The 17,059-nt window shown below is 45.0% G+C and overlaps 1 protein-coding gene across 2 annotated transcripts in view; it reads right to left on the bottom strand.

Moving 5' to 3' along the window:
* The window catches only part of MGAT4A (mannosyl (alpha-1,3-)-glycoprotein beta-1,4-N-acetylglucosaminyltransferase, isozyme A), a 171,243-nt gene that overhangs the window by 56,221 nt on the left and 97,963 nt on the right, over positions 1–17,059 (bottom strand). The window contains exons 3-5 of one of the 2 annotated variants that reach the window (XM_019525222.1): positions 7,641–7,808; positions 4,445–4,585; positions 1,472–1,605 (exon numbers count right to left, since the gene is read on the bottom strand). In XM_019525222.1, the coding sequence (XP_019380767.1) occupies positions 1,472–1,605; positions 4,445–4,585; positions 7,641–7,808 (443 nt within the window). The remainder of the gene's footprint in view (positions 1–1,471; positions 1,606–4,444; positions 4,586–7,640; positions 7,809–17,059) is intronic. The other variant, XM_019525223.1, reaches the window with a different exon arrangement.

Raw genomic sequence — 17,059 nt, 5'->3', positions numbered from 1 at the left:
AAATTTGGTATGACTTCTGAATGCAACAACACTCTTATTAACCTGCATCAGATGTACCAAAATCAATTTGTTCAGCTAATGAAGAGTGAGAGTTACCCAAACGTAACATCCACATTGATGCCCATGGATGACAAGCATGAAATATAAAGAATGATATGACTTCAATTAGAACAAAAGCAAGTCAATTTTAAGTTCTGAAGAACGGTAATCAAGATGTTTAAAAGGAGACCTTTGAGCGTTATTAATTTTCTGTGTGCCCAAGAACAGAAAAAGAACCATTTGTATGTTTGCTGGAGTCCATCCTTAGTCTTTGAATGGTTCTCTTCTAAAAATAAATGCAGCCCTTGAACAGTGGTTGAAAAAAAGAAAGAAACAGTTTTCAATTGTCAATATCTAATGCAGGGGTCAGCAACATTTTTGGGCATAGTGCAGAAAGCACCCACATCTTCAACTTGTAAGATGTTGTTGTGCCACAGGTGGATGACTGGGGAGCCATGAGGGGCCCAATCCTTGTGGCCCCTTCCCTGCCATCCACCCAGAGGCACATGTGCCAAGCAAAATGCCTTTGTGAATGATACACTCTGGCACCCATGCAGGGGGTTGCCTACCCCTGATCTAATGGATGGTGTTTATAAACCACTCACAGTGTTTCAAAAGCAAACTGTACTGTCAGGGATTGAAGGGAACCATACATTTATAAACTCTCTCACATTCTGTAAACTAGGCAACAAATTGCTAGGGAACACACATACATCTAAAAAGAGAAGGTTTCCCAGCCCTTTCAGCTGATAAAACAATCTTCCATAAAGAAGGCATGGTACCGGCATCCTTAGGAGCTTAGCTAGAAGATCCAGTATAGTTGGCAGCAATTAATTAGCTTTTCCAAAGTGTCCAATGAAATCCTATTTCAAAAATTTATCTTAAAAGTAGATTTACAAAAGAATAACTAATTTTGCAGGAGAAATTTATAATCCAGAAAAACAGAAAATCAAAGTAGTTGTCAGGAGTATTTGGCATTATAGACAAAATCCTCAGAGCAACTTTCAGCTTGAGCAGCAAGACTAGGCACTCAGCTGATATGCAAGGAAGGAATCCTACCCACAAACCAGTAAAATCTGCATAAGCTACTTCAGTAAAATGGCAGCAGCTGTGCTCTCCAGCCTCAGCACACAATGCCACACCTCAGTGCCATAACACTGGATATTAAATACATGAGAGGATTTGTAAAATAACAGATCTGCTGGATTTGCCTCCATTCTCTCCTTACTATCAGAAAGCCATGCAATTACCTCAATAAATACATGCATAATTAACTCCGCTTCTTCATGTCTTACCAGGAAACTAGGAATTTTTCTACAACTTGTCTTTTATAAACTGTTCAAAACAATTCTTAGAAAAAGCACAGCCAGCTGCTATGTGATACTAGTCATTAAGAAAGTTTAGAAGTGATGTAAAATATTTAAGTGATTACCTCTCCTATGAAGACAACCATAACACAATCCAATTTCTCTTCAGGAGACAATTTATCAATAAGAGAATGGAGAGTTTCTGTAAGATAAGACTTGACTTTTCTTTTCACTGTGGGAATTCCCATCACAATTGAAACTGTAAAATAAAAAGAGAAATGTACTTATAATTATCTCATTTATAGACAAATTAGCAGATATGAAACTGTTGTATAACAGAGATTGAGAAATCCACAAAAAGTATTAACAAACTGAGATAAGGCAGTAACCAACAATGTTTCAAAACATACCAAATCACTGATAGCATTACCGTATTTACCTAAATCCAAGACAACTCTGAATTTCAGATGATCCCTCAACTAATCAGAATTTATACATGGAAAATTTATAAATCTTATAACTTTCCATGTATAGAATCTAATTATTGGAGGGTCATCTTAAATTCATCCATGACTACTACCACAGGGAAAGCAGTGGCTGGGGGGCAAGCAGCAGCAAAGGGTAAGTGGGTGGATGGGTCAAGGAACCTGACCCCAGCCCTTGCCTGCCACTACGTGCCCACCCATCACTTGTCCCTGCCTGCATCCCCCAGCACCTGGCCATCCCCACCAGTGCCTATAACCCCTAGTGCCTGACCTCCTCTGCCACTCGCCTCAACTGCTATCTGCCCCCATTGCTGTCTGTCCCCTCCAGTCCCTGCACCCCTCTGCCACCTGCCTCCCCACCCAGTCATATCCTCCCTCTCCAGCACTGCTTACCCTTTGTTGGGGCTCTGGCTTCTGCCATGTTCCAGCCCAGGGCACGGATCACACACTGACTCTGGCCCCTGCCCATGCAGGCAGCAGTGGTTATGGCAACAGAAAGAGCAGCTTCAGCCCCACCCCTGGAACCAGGTCAGAACTGGAACTGTCACTACCACTGCTGCTGTTGCAGGGTTGGACAGGGGCCAGAACCCTGAATGAGGGTAAGCAATGGTGGTGGGGTGGGGCGGGGCAGAGGAAGTGGGAGCAGATGGCAGGAGGGCATTGTGGTGGGGGGTGGAGAAACGGCAGGGGGAAGCTGAAGCTCTGACCGCGAGCCTGGGTCAGGCTGTGGCTGGAGCCACAATGGCCGTGTGCTCCTTGCCTTGTACTTGAATCCAGGATAAGAAGCTTTCCCCCCATGTTTTAAGAGGAAAAATCGTCATCTTGAGTAAATATAGTATTACAGAATGCCCCCAATGGTTAAATCAAAAGCAGCCATACAAAAAAGTACTAAATGCTTAAATGCTAAGAGTATTATTGTGCATTGTAAAGACGCATACCATTGTGGTACGTATCACTTATGGTTCCACTGTGATTTATGCAAATCACAACCTGTTTAGGGAGAGCTTAGCCTCCAAATATGGCACAACAGGTCTTTACAATTTAATTGCCTGCATAAGATTTAAGGAAAATGTCTACAAACTTTTGTACAGAATTTCCTTGTTTACCTTCCATTTTTGGGGGGTTCTTTTAGCTATATGACCAGTTTGGCCACTGATCAAATCCAGAGCCCCAGAATGGCCCTAACACTCCCCACCTCCCAGGATCCCATCTCAGACCTCCTATTCTATATAAACTACCTCAAAATTCAACACTCACACCCCAACTGTATTGCTAATTCTGCATTCTCACCTCTTCCTGTCCTCCACATACCTATTTAACTTTCATGCCTCGACCTCCCCAAGGCCATCTCTTCCCCCAAATATGATAGGGCTTGCCTCCATCCTGATAGGCAAAGGACAAATGGGATAAGCAAAACTATGCAAAATACTATAAAGCCCAGTGTGATTGGAGAGATCCCCCTCCATATACCTTAAATACACAAAATCAAACTAGATTTGGAAATACTGGAAGGCATTCTGAACACATCTTAATTACTGCAGATATTAGATTCTATATATAATAATACGTATTCAGAACACAAAACAGAGGAAGAGCAGGATATAGACTCAACTTTTAACTGATGTTTTTCTATTTTTAGCACTGTTGATTTTAATTAACTTTTTTTGCAATTTAAGATGTTGATATAGTTGATTATATGTTTGGTGTAAACCAATTACAGAAGTCTGAGTCCTCCTCTTCCTGACTGCCAATATGCAGAGAATTTATTTCCATTTTGTTATAGAGAGAAAAAGAATAAGTGAATAACACTTGATCCAGCACATCTGACAAGTAGGTAAGCAACTTTTTAAAACTAGGAAGTGAAAAATCAAATTAGAATACTCAACATACACTAACTAGAACTGGTAATTCTATAATAAGCAGCTGAGCAAAACATGAAAGATTTGATTATGAAAATATTGGCAGAACCAGATTAAATGGTATACATGTGAATTTAATTCTTACAGACATACAGACACTTTTCAAGGGATGTGACCTGGTTGGGTTTTTTAGGGTTGCACGGCTACAGCTAGTAAGAGTATAATTCTGTGGAGGCACAGCCAACCGCAAGACTAGAAATGAGTACCAGGCTTTTCCCTCCCTAAACTAAATTGTATATTTTAATGAAATGATCAAATCTAATTAATCTTAGGTGCCCAAAATGCCAAGTCCACTTGGTTACACCATGGAATTTATTGCTGCGTACACCAGAAACATAATTCCATGCTTAGTTTACTATGTATAAGCCAAAGGGATAAATCTGATAATATTTCCATGCTTTCTTAATTTTGTAAAACTAATGAAAAGGCAACACAAACTGATCCAAATGTAGCCCTTCTTATTGTATATCTTACCACCTGGGATAGCCTGTGATCTGAATTGGGTACTAAAGTGCAAAACTGAATGCAAACTCCTTTCATCTTGGATTCAGTGAGAGTGCTAATATACATTGATATCACAGAAGTAATGAGAGTTTTTGAGCTACCAAATAATAGAATAAATTAGACTGCCAGAACCAGGAAATTCTTTAAATGTATGTTTAATATACACATTATTTAAACTATACCAGCATACCTCCTGTTCGTCCAAGGCCAATCTGCACTGATGGTTGAAGACTTCCTTCATTCTTCAATAAGTGAGGCAAATGGTAATAAATATTTGGCACCTGAAGAGATTTTCTGCTTGTTAGCTCTTTTAGCAATTTCACTGTTTCATCTGCAAACATATATAAACCCAATAATGCAGAAAATGCATCAGAACGGAAATACCTTTACAGAGCTACAAGACGCATGCAATTTCAAGCCTGATGCTAAGTGAAATAAAGCAAAATAAAATGAGGCATTTAAATCAGATTTGTGTACCAAAAAAGAAAAATATTTTTCATTTAAAAAGTCATACATAGGGGGGTTTTAGTAGGCTTGTTTTTCTGGAAAAAGAAACAAAATTACAAGTGACAGTTACAAAATCCTGCAAGAAATAGTATAACGGAAAGTTCTTACCTGTAGAGAATTTCCATACATTTTTTTTTACCCAGAGTGGATCAAGATGCAAGGAAAAAAAAATAAGAACACCCAGACAATTCTGAGTATTTTGTATTTAGTTTCACAGTGTGCATCAAAATGCAACAACATAATCTTTAAATGAATATGTTTTTTAAACTGCAGGCATTTTTAAAACATATTTTACATAAAAGTATTTTTCATAAAAATAAAATTTCACAGTTTACAATAAAAAAGCTAAAATTTGTGTACAATTTTGTAATAGAAATGCCCTCCACACAAAGCTGCACATTTAAATTATTTACTCAGTTTGAATATTAAAAGCTAAATCAGTTCATGATGTTATCAGAGCCTGCTACCTTTCAGATTACTTCCACAAAGGAGCACAGATATCAGCAGATATCAGCTATGAAATTTCTTTAACATCATGTAGCAACTCCCTCAAATCAAGTGCAAAACAGTAGCCAATATTTTTAATTAGAAAAAACCATAATATATTGACAGTCTCAAATCCTGTAAAGGTCAGGTTAGGTCACAAACTGGATTGAAGACTTCCAAAGAAAATCTGGGTGCCAGAGAAATGAAGATGATGAGATAATAGTTGTCATTCACTCCTGGGATTATAAACAGAACCAGTGGTCCTACAGAACTATAGGTATTTTCTTTGGATAAAATATAAAGCCAAATGCCAGACAATTAACAGTCTCGATTTTTTTTTTTTAAGTGCCATGAGGAGAGGTGTAATATTTGATCTGGGGTCTAAATTCTACTATAGATTATTATAATTTGCTTGCCATATTTTTCTTGCAGATTCAAATGCAGAAGCTGGACTGGAAGTGTCTATATTTCCAGATAGATGGCAGGATCTGTCATGTAGCTTGAATTACTTCCAGATTTAAAGTAGTGACCAAAAACAACATATTATGTATTGATATTTATAATGTGCCTAAGAATTTTTAGACAGACATATACTTAATAAAAATGAATATAAGAACTTGTGAACTTTGCCAGTTTCACTGCTGGTGGTTCCGCACTCAGCGATCAGCTGCTGGGGGACCCCCCCCCCGCCAGCCATCTGGTGCCCCCCCAGTCTTGGGAGGCACCAGTCACCCCTGGAAGAGGGTCACACTCCCCACTACAGAGCAAAGCAAAAACTCCCACAGTCCATACCAGTCTAACTACTGGTTACAATTCCTTCCTGACCCCAAATATGGCAATTGTTCTGACCCTGAGTGGAGGGGCAAGACCTTCTAGTTAGGTACCTCCGGGTTTAAGTCCCAGGAGGAACATAGGCACCCCAGTTAAAATCCCCAGCCTTTGTTGCAGCCAATGCCTCTTTGGAAGGCTTAAAAACAAACAAAACACACATATCTGTAGCAGCAGGGCAGGGAAAATTCCCTCCGTATCCCATGCAGCAGCCAGCAAAGCCCAGAATCTTGGGAAATAGCCATAAAAGAACATACACCTAGATCATCCTTGACCAGTGGCTGTCCAACCTCTTCTTGAGCTTGGGCCATTTCTAACTGCATCAACTTTAGCTTATGAATGCTATATAATGCAGAATGCGTAGTAGTAGTCCAACCTGGAGATCAAAGTAACATGGCTAACAGTGGTAAAAGACACTAAAAAACCCAAAACATTTATGTCTAATGCTCCTGAAGCCTGATCTGTTCAGTGATTCAGGAGTGTGAACCACTAAAGTACTGAAGGACAATTCTTTATTAGTTCCAAAACAGATGACTTAAAATAGGGGTTGGCAACTTACATCCCATAGGCTAGATCCAGCCTGCAAAGAGGTCTGATCTGGTCCACAAAGGTTTCATCTGGCACGGTATAAAGCTGTGTCATGTTTCTCCCCCTTTCCTCTCCCCAGTGTTGTAGAGCCTACTGCTCTGCTACACCTGCACTTACCCTTGCAACAAAGGGGTTGAGGCTCAGCAACAAGAGTAAGCACAAGCTGCTCCGGGAGCCCAAGACTTGCAGATGTGTGGGGGACCCAGTTGCAAGGGGCAGCTCATGCTGGCACAAGGTTGCCAGTCCCTAACATACAACATTTATTAGGCTGACTTTTCTTTAAAAAGAGACTACTTTTATTAAAGGTTTTCAGCATCTGAAAGCACTACTAAGAAATGACAGTAGATCTGTCATCTAGGTGAATAAAATGTTGGGATGTACTGTCTCAAAAATACAACAAATCAGGGATTACTATTTTTAAAAGCAATACATTCAGATCAGTCAGGAAAGAAACTTATTTCTGGAAATGTTGACTTTTTACACAGAAGTCAAAAAGCTTAGAGTAAAATATCAATGGCAAGAACTACTAGTAAGGTGATTGGTAGCTATAGCCCAATATATATCTGTTCTAACATTTTCAGATTAGCCTCACATTTTGATACAAAGGAGTAAGAAGGATGTAATCGTGTTTAATTTTTAAGTATTAATTTTGACAAAGTAAGAAACATTTACAGATAGCTTTTCTTTCCTGCCAGTGGCTGAACAATCACACGGTTTCTTAAGGAAATTACAATTTAATTTAAAATATTACTGTACATACTTGATGCATCAACCACCAGTTAGAATTGTTAAGGGGAGAATATCAGGCAGGACCATGTTACTTAGACTAGCTGTGTGCAGTTAGATGGTTCCTAAGGATCTAATATTAAAGTATTCTTTGTTTTCTAGCCTTTTCATTAGTATGGAAATAAAATAGCAATCAGTAATCCAGAAGTGTACAATATTAAATTAAAGTGAATCTAAACCCAGGCCTGTACCTGAAAAATTGTTTAATGCATCCTTACTTCCATTTGTTTCTGCTACTGCACGCTTGAACTGCTCCAAGATGGCATTTAACTCAGAGGAGCGCTGCAAAGTTCTGTGCTCAGCTATGCGAAGGCGTTCTTTCAAAGCATGGAATTCCCGTTGGTAAGCAATCAACTTTTCTAGAAAGGAAAAAAAATCTGGTTACTTACTTTGGAAAACATTTAGGACTAGATCCCTAACAAGACACATATGTCACAATATCATATAATCCAATGTTAAACTCTACACAGGAGAACTCACAGTTTCGAGTCAGACAGCTCAGTTCTCTATGGGATGCAAAGGGAGACAATGTATAACTTCAGAATGTGATCCAAACTAGTGAGTACACTGAATGAAATAACCAAATGGAAAGGGTGAGGACATGGATATGCCTTAAATACCCCTCTTCACAGTGGGTTAAAGGACTTAAGTCTGCTATACAGGTAAGGCATCTCCCTCTGCAGCCCTGAGCCACCTTCTAGATTAGATACCAAGAACCTTTATTATTTTTCTCTCCAAAGTCAAAGTAGGGATCACTCCTTGAAGAAGCCTTGACATTTGCACTCCCCTTTAAACCAACAGGTCAGTGGTTAAAATGTCAGTGTTAAAAACAGGAGTTCAATTTCCCCCCACCTCCCAGGAGACTGCCTTTATTATCAGCAGGGATCCTGGATTTCTCTGATTAAAAAAAATCCCCAATTTTTGGTTTAAAAACAGTAACCCAAAATCCACATTCTTCCATGATTAAAATGAAACACCACTAACACACACACACACACACACACACACACAGAGTTTTAAAACCGAAAATTGGGGATTTTTTAATAGAGAAAACCAGGATCCCTGATTATCAGGCTACAAGCTGTTCTTGGGCAGAGGTGCTCTCAGTATATCCACTTGAAACTATTCCATTCTTTGCATAAACAAATTAAAGATACACAGGCCAAACAAAGTGTGAGCCTCATTTTCCAGCTTAGTGGTTAGGGCACTCATACAGAAATGCATACTTCTTTCTCTTGCCAGAAGACTAATGGATATAATTCCTTCTTATCTATACCATGCTGATCCTTCCATTATTTTCTTAAGATTAATTATACTTTACTTCTTCCCATTTTTTCTTTTTTTCTCTCTGTAGTTTATATGTATTGTCCATTTAATATTTTGAACACATAGATAAATGCCCTATTTTTAGAAATTACAAAAGAAAACATAGGTCATAAATCATCTCCTAAAAATACCAGTTGTAGCAACTTGTTTTGTTAAAATAAAATGGTTTATTGCTTTCTGACAGCAAACACAGAATTCAGATGCTGGCGCACAGTATTTTCCATCAGGTGAACATGATTTGTTGCTTCAGTGAGCTACTGGGAACATGATTTGCTGCTTACCAAAACAGCCTGGAAAATTGCCTGAGTCTTAATGAATATTTTTATTTGTCAGCTGCAGTGCTAACCAAAAAAAAAACCAGATGGTTTGGAACTATAACCATCAATAACACTAAAATTACTAGTGTTCATAGGGTCACAGGAAAGTGGGCTAGAAGGGACTTTATGAGGTCATCTAGTCCAGCCCCATGCCCAAGGCGGGATGCCCCTGACTACACCATCCCAGCCAAATGTCTGTCCAACATGCTCTTAAAAATATCCAAGGATGGCAATTCTACAATTTCTCTAGGTAGCTTGTTCCAATGCCTGACCACACCCACAGCTAGAAAGTTCATCCTAATCTCCAGCCTAAATTTCCCTCAATGTATCTTGAGGTCATTGCTGCTAGTACTGTCATCTACAGCCACAGAGAAAAGCCCATCTCCATCGTCTCTATAAATCACCCTTCAGGTATTTGAAGGTTGTTATCAAATCCTCCCTCAGTTTTTCTTCTCCAAATAAAATAACCTAAAATAGCCTTTCCACCCAAGTCTTACTTTGCAGGCCCTAAATTATTTTTGTTGCTCTGCATAGGACTTTTACCAATCTGTCCAATCTGGGTTATCTGAAAGAATCGTAAATGTTATTGAGCATTGTGCCAAATTCTAAAAAACATGAACAAAACATTTAATTTCCATAATCGATGCCCATGTCAAGTTGAAGTATTTTTTTCAAAGGGGGGAGTGCACTCAGGGAAGCAAATGATGGTAAAAACCATTGAGCCATTGTCTGAAAAAAAAACCAAACAAAAACCAAAAAAGGGGGGGGGAGGGGCAGGGAAGCTATATTTGTTTTGCTCCCAATTTAAAAAAAAGTCAGCCAACCTCTTCTTTGAAAAGTTCTAATGTCCCATGCACAGGGATTTGAAGTTTTCCAGACTGACTTCTGTGTCAACATATATTTTTGTTGTCCCTATGAAATCTGGCCAAGTTACAAGCCTTTGAAAACTAACAAGCAAACAAACAACACAGTTCACACATGCTCAATAAAGTAATTATTAGTAAAGTTTAGTAATTAAACAACTAACATCCCCAAAGATTCTTGTCCCGCCATGAATGGAGCATGCTGTGCTTTCCCTGGAACTGCAACACAATAGACGCTACATGCTGGGCAAGCCTGGGGCATCTGAGCTCACAGCAGGGAGCCTATCTCTCCTGTGCTCTCAGGCTGGCACAGACATTCAAAAAGCCTGAGCCTGAATTGATTCAATCTTTGCAGGTTAGTCTAACCTGCCTAGGTGAATCAGTTTGTAACTGTACAGACATCCCCTCTGGACTGAAGAAATGCAGGCACATGCCTGCAGTGGCTCAGGCTAGAAGCTGAAGGGGGACTAGAGTAGCCCTCCTTTCCTGTCCAAAGTGCTAAGCTGGAGGGATGGGAAATGACCAGGCCTCAGCAGGACACTCTGACTAGGTTCCTCTCCCCACCTTGCTGTTGATAACAGAGCACTGAATTACACAGCAGAGAGTTGCAAAGCATTTATCCACCCATCAGCAAGACAAAAGCCTCTCTCATTAGTTCAAGCTCTTCTTAAACAACTTTTTCCAAGGACAGAACGGAGGGACATTACCAGCTACTTGTTGATTAGCTCCAAAAAGCCCTAATCCAACACTGTCTTGTCTGCCTTCATCCAGTCCCCCCCAGCATGGACAGTAGCCAGCATGTGGTATGCTAGCTAATGCTGAGAGGTGTCTGTGTAAGGCAGAGGGGAGGGGGGAATCCCTGCTTGAGCAGGGAGTGGGGAGCAGGAGGAAGCCAGGCAGGTGCTGCTGTACCTGCATTCTCTGCTGGAGCTGCAGCCAGGAAGCAGAGGGGAAAAGCCAGCCTTGCTGGGCTGGAGCAGAGATCAGAGCCCCACCCAGCGTTGCAAAGCATCTGGGATTCTGGGGGACTCTGATTTAACTTAAATTAGAAAGAGATCTGGGACAAAAATTGCATAAACTGGTTTGACCCATGCCCAAATCAGTTAAGTCTGATACCACATTCAACCAGGTTTATCCCAAACTGGTTTCAGCCATTTTCAAACTGGTTTATGTGCACTGAACATCTGTTCTGTTACAGGTTAGACCAGTTTCTGATCATTTAGTGTGTAATGTCTGCCCTTAGCCCCACTCTGGACTGAAGAAATAAAGGCACAAGCCTGCAGTGGGTCAAGCTAGAAGCTGGGGGGCACTACAACAGCCCTTCCTTCCCTTCCCTTTTATAGTGCTGAGCTGAGGGGAGGTGTGGCCAGGGCCCAGCAGGACTCTCTGATTAAGGAGGGCCCCCCCCCCTCCCCTCCACAACACTCGCTGCTCCTCACCAGCAAGGGAGCCAGCAGGGAGTTGATAACAGCATTTAGTTATACAACAGGGAGTTACACAGGGAGTTGATACCATTTAGCACCCCATCAAAAGAAAACAAAAGCCTCTCTTGTTAGCTCAAGCTCTTCTTGAACAGCGTTTTCCAAAGAAGGAATGGAGGGGCATTACCGGCTACCTGTTGATCAGCTCCAAAAAACCCTAAGTGGACACTGTCCTGTCTGCCTTACATGGACACCTCTCAGCATTAGCTAGCACACCACATGCTGGCTATGGTCTGTGATCTGGGAGAGGGGGGGGGGAATCCCTGCTCGAGCAGGGAGTGGTGAGGGAGCTGGGGGGGAAAGGGGAAGCCAGGCAGATACTGATGTCTCTGCTGTCTTTTCCAGAGCTCCAGCAAGGGAGCAGAGGGATGAGGCCAGCTCCGCTGTGGAGCAGACAGCCCTGCCCAGGGCTGCAAAGCATGGTGTAAGTTAAACCAGGAAGGAGTCTGGGACAGACACTGAATGAACCAGTTTAACCCAAATCGGTTAAGTCTGATACTATAGTCAACCAGGTTTATCTCAAACCAGCTTCAGCCATTTTCAAACTGGTTTATGTGCACTGGTACAGGTTTAAAAGCAGTTTCTGATCACAAGCTAGTTTATGTGTAATGCCTGTCCCTAGCCTCAAAGATCACTGCTGAGTCAGACAAATTGGAAGAGGAAGTTTCCCAAATTTAATAATGATGGGTATGAGATGTAATACCAGGCTATAGGGAAAGGAAGCTGGAGATTGGTAGGGCATGAAATTAAGATCACAGGCTGGCAGGGAAGAAGGCAACACATTGTGTGGAAGAAAAGCAGGCTCAGCAGGGAACACTAGAATGCCTTTGCCCCACCAGGAGCCTTTGCTAGTAGGCACAGCCATGTGCTGCCCAGCCACAGAACCTTGGCAAACCTGTGTCACATAGGCTAGGGACAGACATTCAAAAAGCCAGAGCTCAAATTGATTCAATCTTTGCAGGTTAGTCTACCTGCAAACTGATTTACAAGTGCGCAGGCATCCATGTTTAATTCTGGAAATGCAGGCGCATGCCTGCAGTGGCTCAAGCTACAAGCCAGGGGGTGCTAGAGCAGACCTCCCTTCCCTTTGCAGCAACTGCGAGGCTGGAGGGAAGCCGACCTGGGGTGTGTGGCCAGGCCCCCAGGAGCCAAGTATGATTGTGGAGGGGTTTAAAGCCCTATCCTGGCCTGCAAGGACCCCAGCCAGGATGCACCTCGAGGGACGGGGGGAATAGCCCTTGCCAGGCTTGTCCTCAAGGCCAGACAGGTCTGGGCAGTACCTCAGGCAAAGGGGGGCAGAGGGTGGGGAATAAACTCCCCTATCTCTGGGCATGGGACCATGGGGTCTGCCCAGCTTCCTCTCCTGCTCTTGCTTGGGTGGCAGAGGACCTGGCCAGAGCCACCAGCATGGCCCTGCTATCTGCCAAGGTCTGGGGCTGTGGCTGCAGCTGGGGCTACAGGGCTGAGCCCAGCCAGCTTGTGGGTGTTGCTGAGAGTAGAGGCAGAGGAGCAGCCCAGGCTGGGGCCATGGGGGTTGTATGGCCAGACTGTTCCCTGCTCCCCATGCCCAAGCAAGGCAGGACTGTCATGGAGCCCCAGCCAGCTGGGTAGGGCCCCACAGGGAAGCCCATGGGGCGGGGCCCTTCCCAGCCCACTGTGGCCATGTCACAGCCTGGCCTGGCAGCACAGGTGGGGGCTGGCTGTGGAGCAGGGTTCCCAGGCCAGCTTGGAGGCGCTGGTGGGCTCTGAAACCTGGGAGCCACCACCGCTGTGTTCCCTGCTTTGTGCAGCACCCTGGGCTGCAGCCCCACAGCCAACAGCAGGCTGGTGGGGGGCCAGGAAGTTTCGGCCATGCAGCTTCTGCCCCGCATGTGGACCTCCAGCTCCCGAATGCCTTGAAAGACAGAAGGTGTCCAGGGGCTGTAGCCGGAGCTCCACATGTTGGGTAGAAGCTGCCGGGCTGAATTTCGAGCCCTCCCACTCCACTACCTCCCGGAATGGCACAGCAGTGGCAGGAATGGGAGGGGGAGTAACCACTGGAGGCGAGCGAAAGCTGGCTTGTCCCAGCAGGGCTGTTTTTCTCCCCTCACTTCCAGCACCTGCTGCAACACATAGCCCTGCTTGGAGCTGGTTGAAGCAGCTGAGCTGAAAGAAACTACCTTAGCCCTGAGCAGGGCTGCATGGTATGACAGGAGCCACAGCTGGAGGTGAGGGGAGAAAAACAGCTCTGCTGGGCCAAGAAAGCTTCCCCTCACCTCCAGCGGTTACTACCCCTCCCATTCCTGCCACTGCTGTACTGCTCCGGGAGGTGGTGGAGGGTACAGGGGTGGCAACAGCCCAACAACTTCTGCCCTGCATGTGGAGTTCCAGTTGCAGCCCCCGGACATCTTCCAACTGGACACCTTCCACCTTCCAAGGCGTCCAAGAGCTAGAGCTGGAGCTCCATGCGCAGGCTAGAAGCCACATGGCTGAAGCTCCCCCCACACCCCAAACACCACCCAGAGTGGTACAGCATGGCCTCGGCAGATGGAGGCAAGGGGTTCAAAGGACCCCTCCCTCCCCCTCAACAGCCTGCTGTTTTTGTGGGGCTATGGCCCTGGGTGTTGCATAGAGTAGGGGGTGCGGCAGAGGCAGTTGCTGGGCTCTGGGCCTGCTGGCGCCTCTAAGCGGCCCAGGAAGCCCACTCCCCAGCCAGCCCCCGCCTGTGCTGCCAGGCCAGGCTGTCACACAGTTACAGCAGGCTGGGAAGGGCCCGGCCCCCATGGACCACCCTGTGGGGCCCTACCCAGGCAGCTGGGGCTCCATTACAGCCCTGCTCAGCTTGGGCACAGGGAGCCACACAGCCCCTGTGGCCCCACCCTGCTGGGAAGGACTCACACCCGGCAGCCCAACCAGGGTGGGCCCCTTTGCCTCCACCCTCAGCAGCACTCACCAGCCAGCTGGGTTCAGCCCTGCAGCCCCAGACGCTGGCAAGGCAGGTGGATGGCAGGGGCCATGCCAGCTGGCTCTGGCCATGCTCCCTCCCCTACCGCTGGATTTGGGAGTGGGGAAAAGGATGAAAGGGCCACAGTCCCCTGGTGGGGGGTGGGGAATAAACCCCCTCCCTGCTCCCTTTGCCTCAGGGGGCCATGCCTCTGGCCATGTTCCTGTCCCTGCTCAAGGTAGGGAACAGAGTTGAGGGCAACCCAGCTCTCTGGAGCAGAGCACAGCCCTGCCCAGGGCTGCAAAGCATCTGGGATGCTGGGGAACTCTGATTTAACCTAAATCAGGAAGGGTTCTGGGACAGATAACCCGGTTTGACCCAAATCAGGTAAGTCTGATACTACATCCAACCAGGTTTATTTAAAACCAATTTCAGCCATTTTGAAACTGGTTTATGTGCACTGAACTTCTGTTCTGTTACAGGTTTAAACCATTTTACACGTAACTTCTGTCCCTACCCATAGTGTATGCAGGGAGGGATTGAGCTGAATGTTTCCCCTACCCACAATTTTTGCTATAGGAGGCACAGTTCTGTGCCCAGTAAAATATCTTGCAAAGAAGTGGGGAGCCTACACCACAGGGCTGGTGCAGCCGGTATGCAAAGATCCAGCCTCTCATTTGCAGCAGCCCTGCTACAGCCCCATACACTATGGAGTGCAGGGCTGCTTGGCTTCTATGGTAGTACAGCATGAGGCTGCTGTAGCAAAGATTCCTGGAACAAGGAGGGAGAGTAATTCTGGCGCTCCCTCTAAAGTGGCACCCAGGGCAGTTGCCCCACTCACTCCACCCTAGTTACATTACTGATGCTACATGGTGGAATTCCATTATTTTAGTATGTTTTTTAAAATAAGGATATTACTCACATAAAAATAAAATTACATGAAAAGAACATTATATCTGTAAAGTCTGGCACTCAACCATTTAAAAATGCAAGAATTAAGGCTGCCCATGCAATTTCATTTGTCCCCTTTGTGCCCATGCCAGTTTTTAATTACATGATTAAATATTATTTTTCCTTAAGAAATTTACTTCAGATATAGCATATAGGATGGACCGACTCAGGGTTTTACAGTGAAGGAGACTTGTTTTTGATTTCTATGCTTCATCTAATGCAGAAGTTGGCAAGTGCACAGAAAATGAGCAATAGATTCTAGGAAGACAAAGAGTGGTCCCCTGGTTTAAAGACAATTAAGTGCTACTCAGTGGAACTGACTTCTATTACTGTCCGGGCATGTTTACACATGTCCGTACAGCAATGTTGCTATTGCATCATGCTTTAGTACTTCCAAAAGGCTGGAAGTATTTGATTAATGCAAGTAGATTGGCCAGAAGGATATACTAAAGCATGGCATAGTAGCAACCCATACTGCACTGTACACTGGACGCACGGTTATTTTCAGCCACTACTCTGATGTAGCAGCATGCTAAAATGAGGGAGTACACTGCCGTGGCAAAATAGCTGCTGCTTACATGTAGCTGCACATGGTCATTATGGCACTGTAGCATGTTGCTATGGAGATGCAGCGTCACAGATGGACCTGCCCTCTGTGTCTCACAGTTCCTTTGTGATGCCAGGCAAATCACTTAAGCAACAATTTTTTTTTTTTTATTTTTTTTTTAGAGGCAGTCACTAATTGTGTGTTTTTAATGTTCTTCATGACCAACTGAAGACTCTGATATCCAATTTATAAAAGTGCTGAACACTCATAGCTGCAACTCAAGCCCTTTGAAATTTAAGTACTGTATACTCTAGGAGTGCATTAGTAAAGATTTTTTTGGCCAGTACCGATGGCCAATTATTAACCAGCCATATCAGCTGATACCAATCCCATTGTCAATATGCAGCCCAGCAGCTTGAAGAGTAGCATCCAGCCAGTAAGTCTGTGGGGGGGGGAAGAGGCACAGGGGAGGGAAAGGGTGTGGCAGGGCAGATCAAGGGCCCCATGGTGAGGGAGGGTGTGGGGATGGGGCTGGGCATGGGGCAGGGGCAGGTGTTGCCCAGTTGGGCAGGGCAGGGTGCAGGATGGAGCCATGGACAGCTTGTACAGGGGGCGTGGGGATGGGGGCAGCTCTTGCTGCTGCACACATCCCTGGGGGAGGCATGGGAGCATGTGCTCCCCAGATTTGTGCACAGGGTGAGGGCAGCTGCCTGTTAAAGGCTGGGGCCAGGGGCTTTGTGGGCCTCTTCCCAGAGTGGGGGCTAGGTTGGGGGCTGTGCTTGGGGTGGGCAGGGGCAGGACAGGTAATGGCATATTGGGAGGAGGGGTTATGAAGGGATGCAGCCTATTTTGGGGTGGCTGTAGCCCCCCCTGTAGTCCCCCAAGCACCACTGCCACCTGCCCCTCCACCACTCACCCTGAGCGCAAACCAGGCACAGCCCAGGTGCAGTCCCTGGTCCCAGCCTGCAGTGGACAGCCTGCCCTCACCCTGCGCACAAATCCAGAGAGGCATATGCCCCCCAAGCCCCCTGCATGCTCCTCTGGGGTGCATGCAGTAGCAGGAGCCGTCCCCCCCCACACCTCCCTCACCCTCCACCTGTGGCTTTGTCCTGCACCACACCCCACCCTGACTGGGCAGCTGTAGCCCCAGCCCCAGCCCCACTCCATCCTTCACCATGGGGAATCTCGATCTGCCTTTCCAC

Source organism: Gavialis gangeticus, unplaced genomic scaffold (assembly GCF_001723915.1).
Source record: "Gavialis gangeticus isolate Ggan-Ray unplaced genomic scaffold, GavGan_comp1, whole genome shotgun sequence".
In the NCBI taxonomy this organism is placed as follows: Eukaryota; Metazoa; Chordata; order Crocodylia; family Gavialidae; genus Gavialis; species Gavialis gangeticus.
The sequence above is the reverse complement of the archived record's forward strand: the minus strand, read 5'-3'. Positions and strand labels throughout refer to the sequence as shown.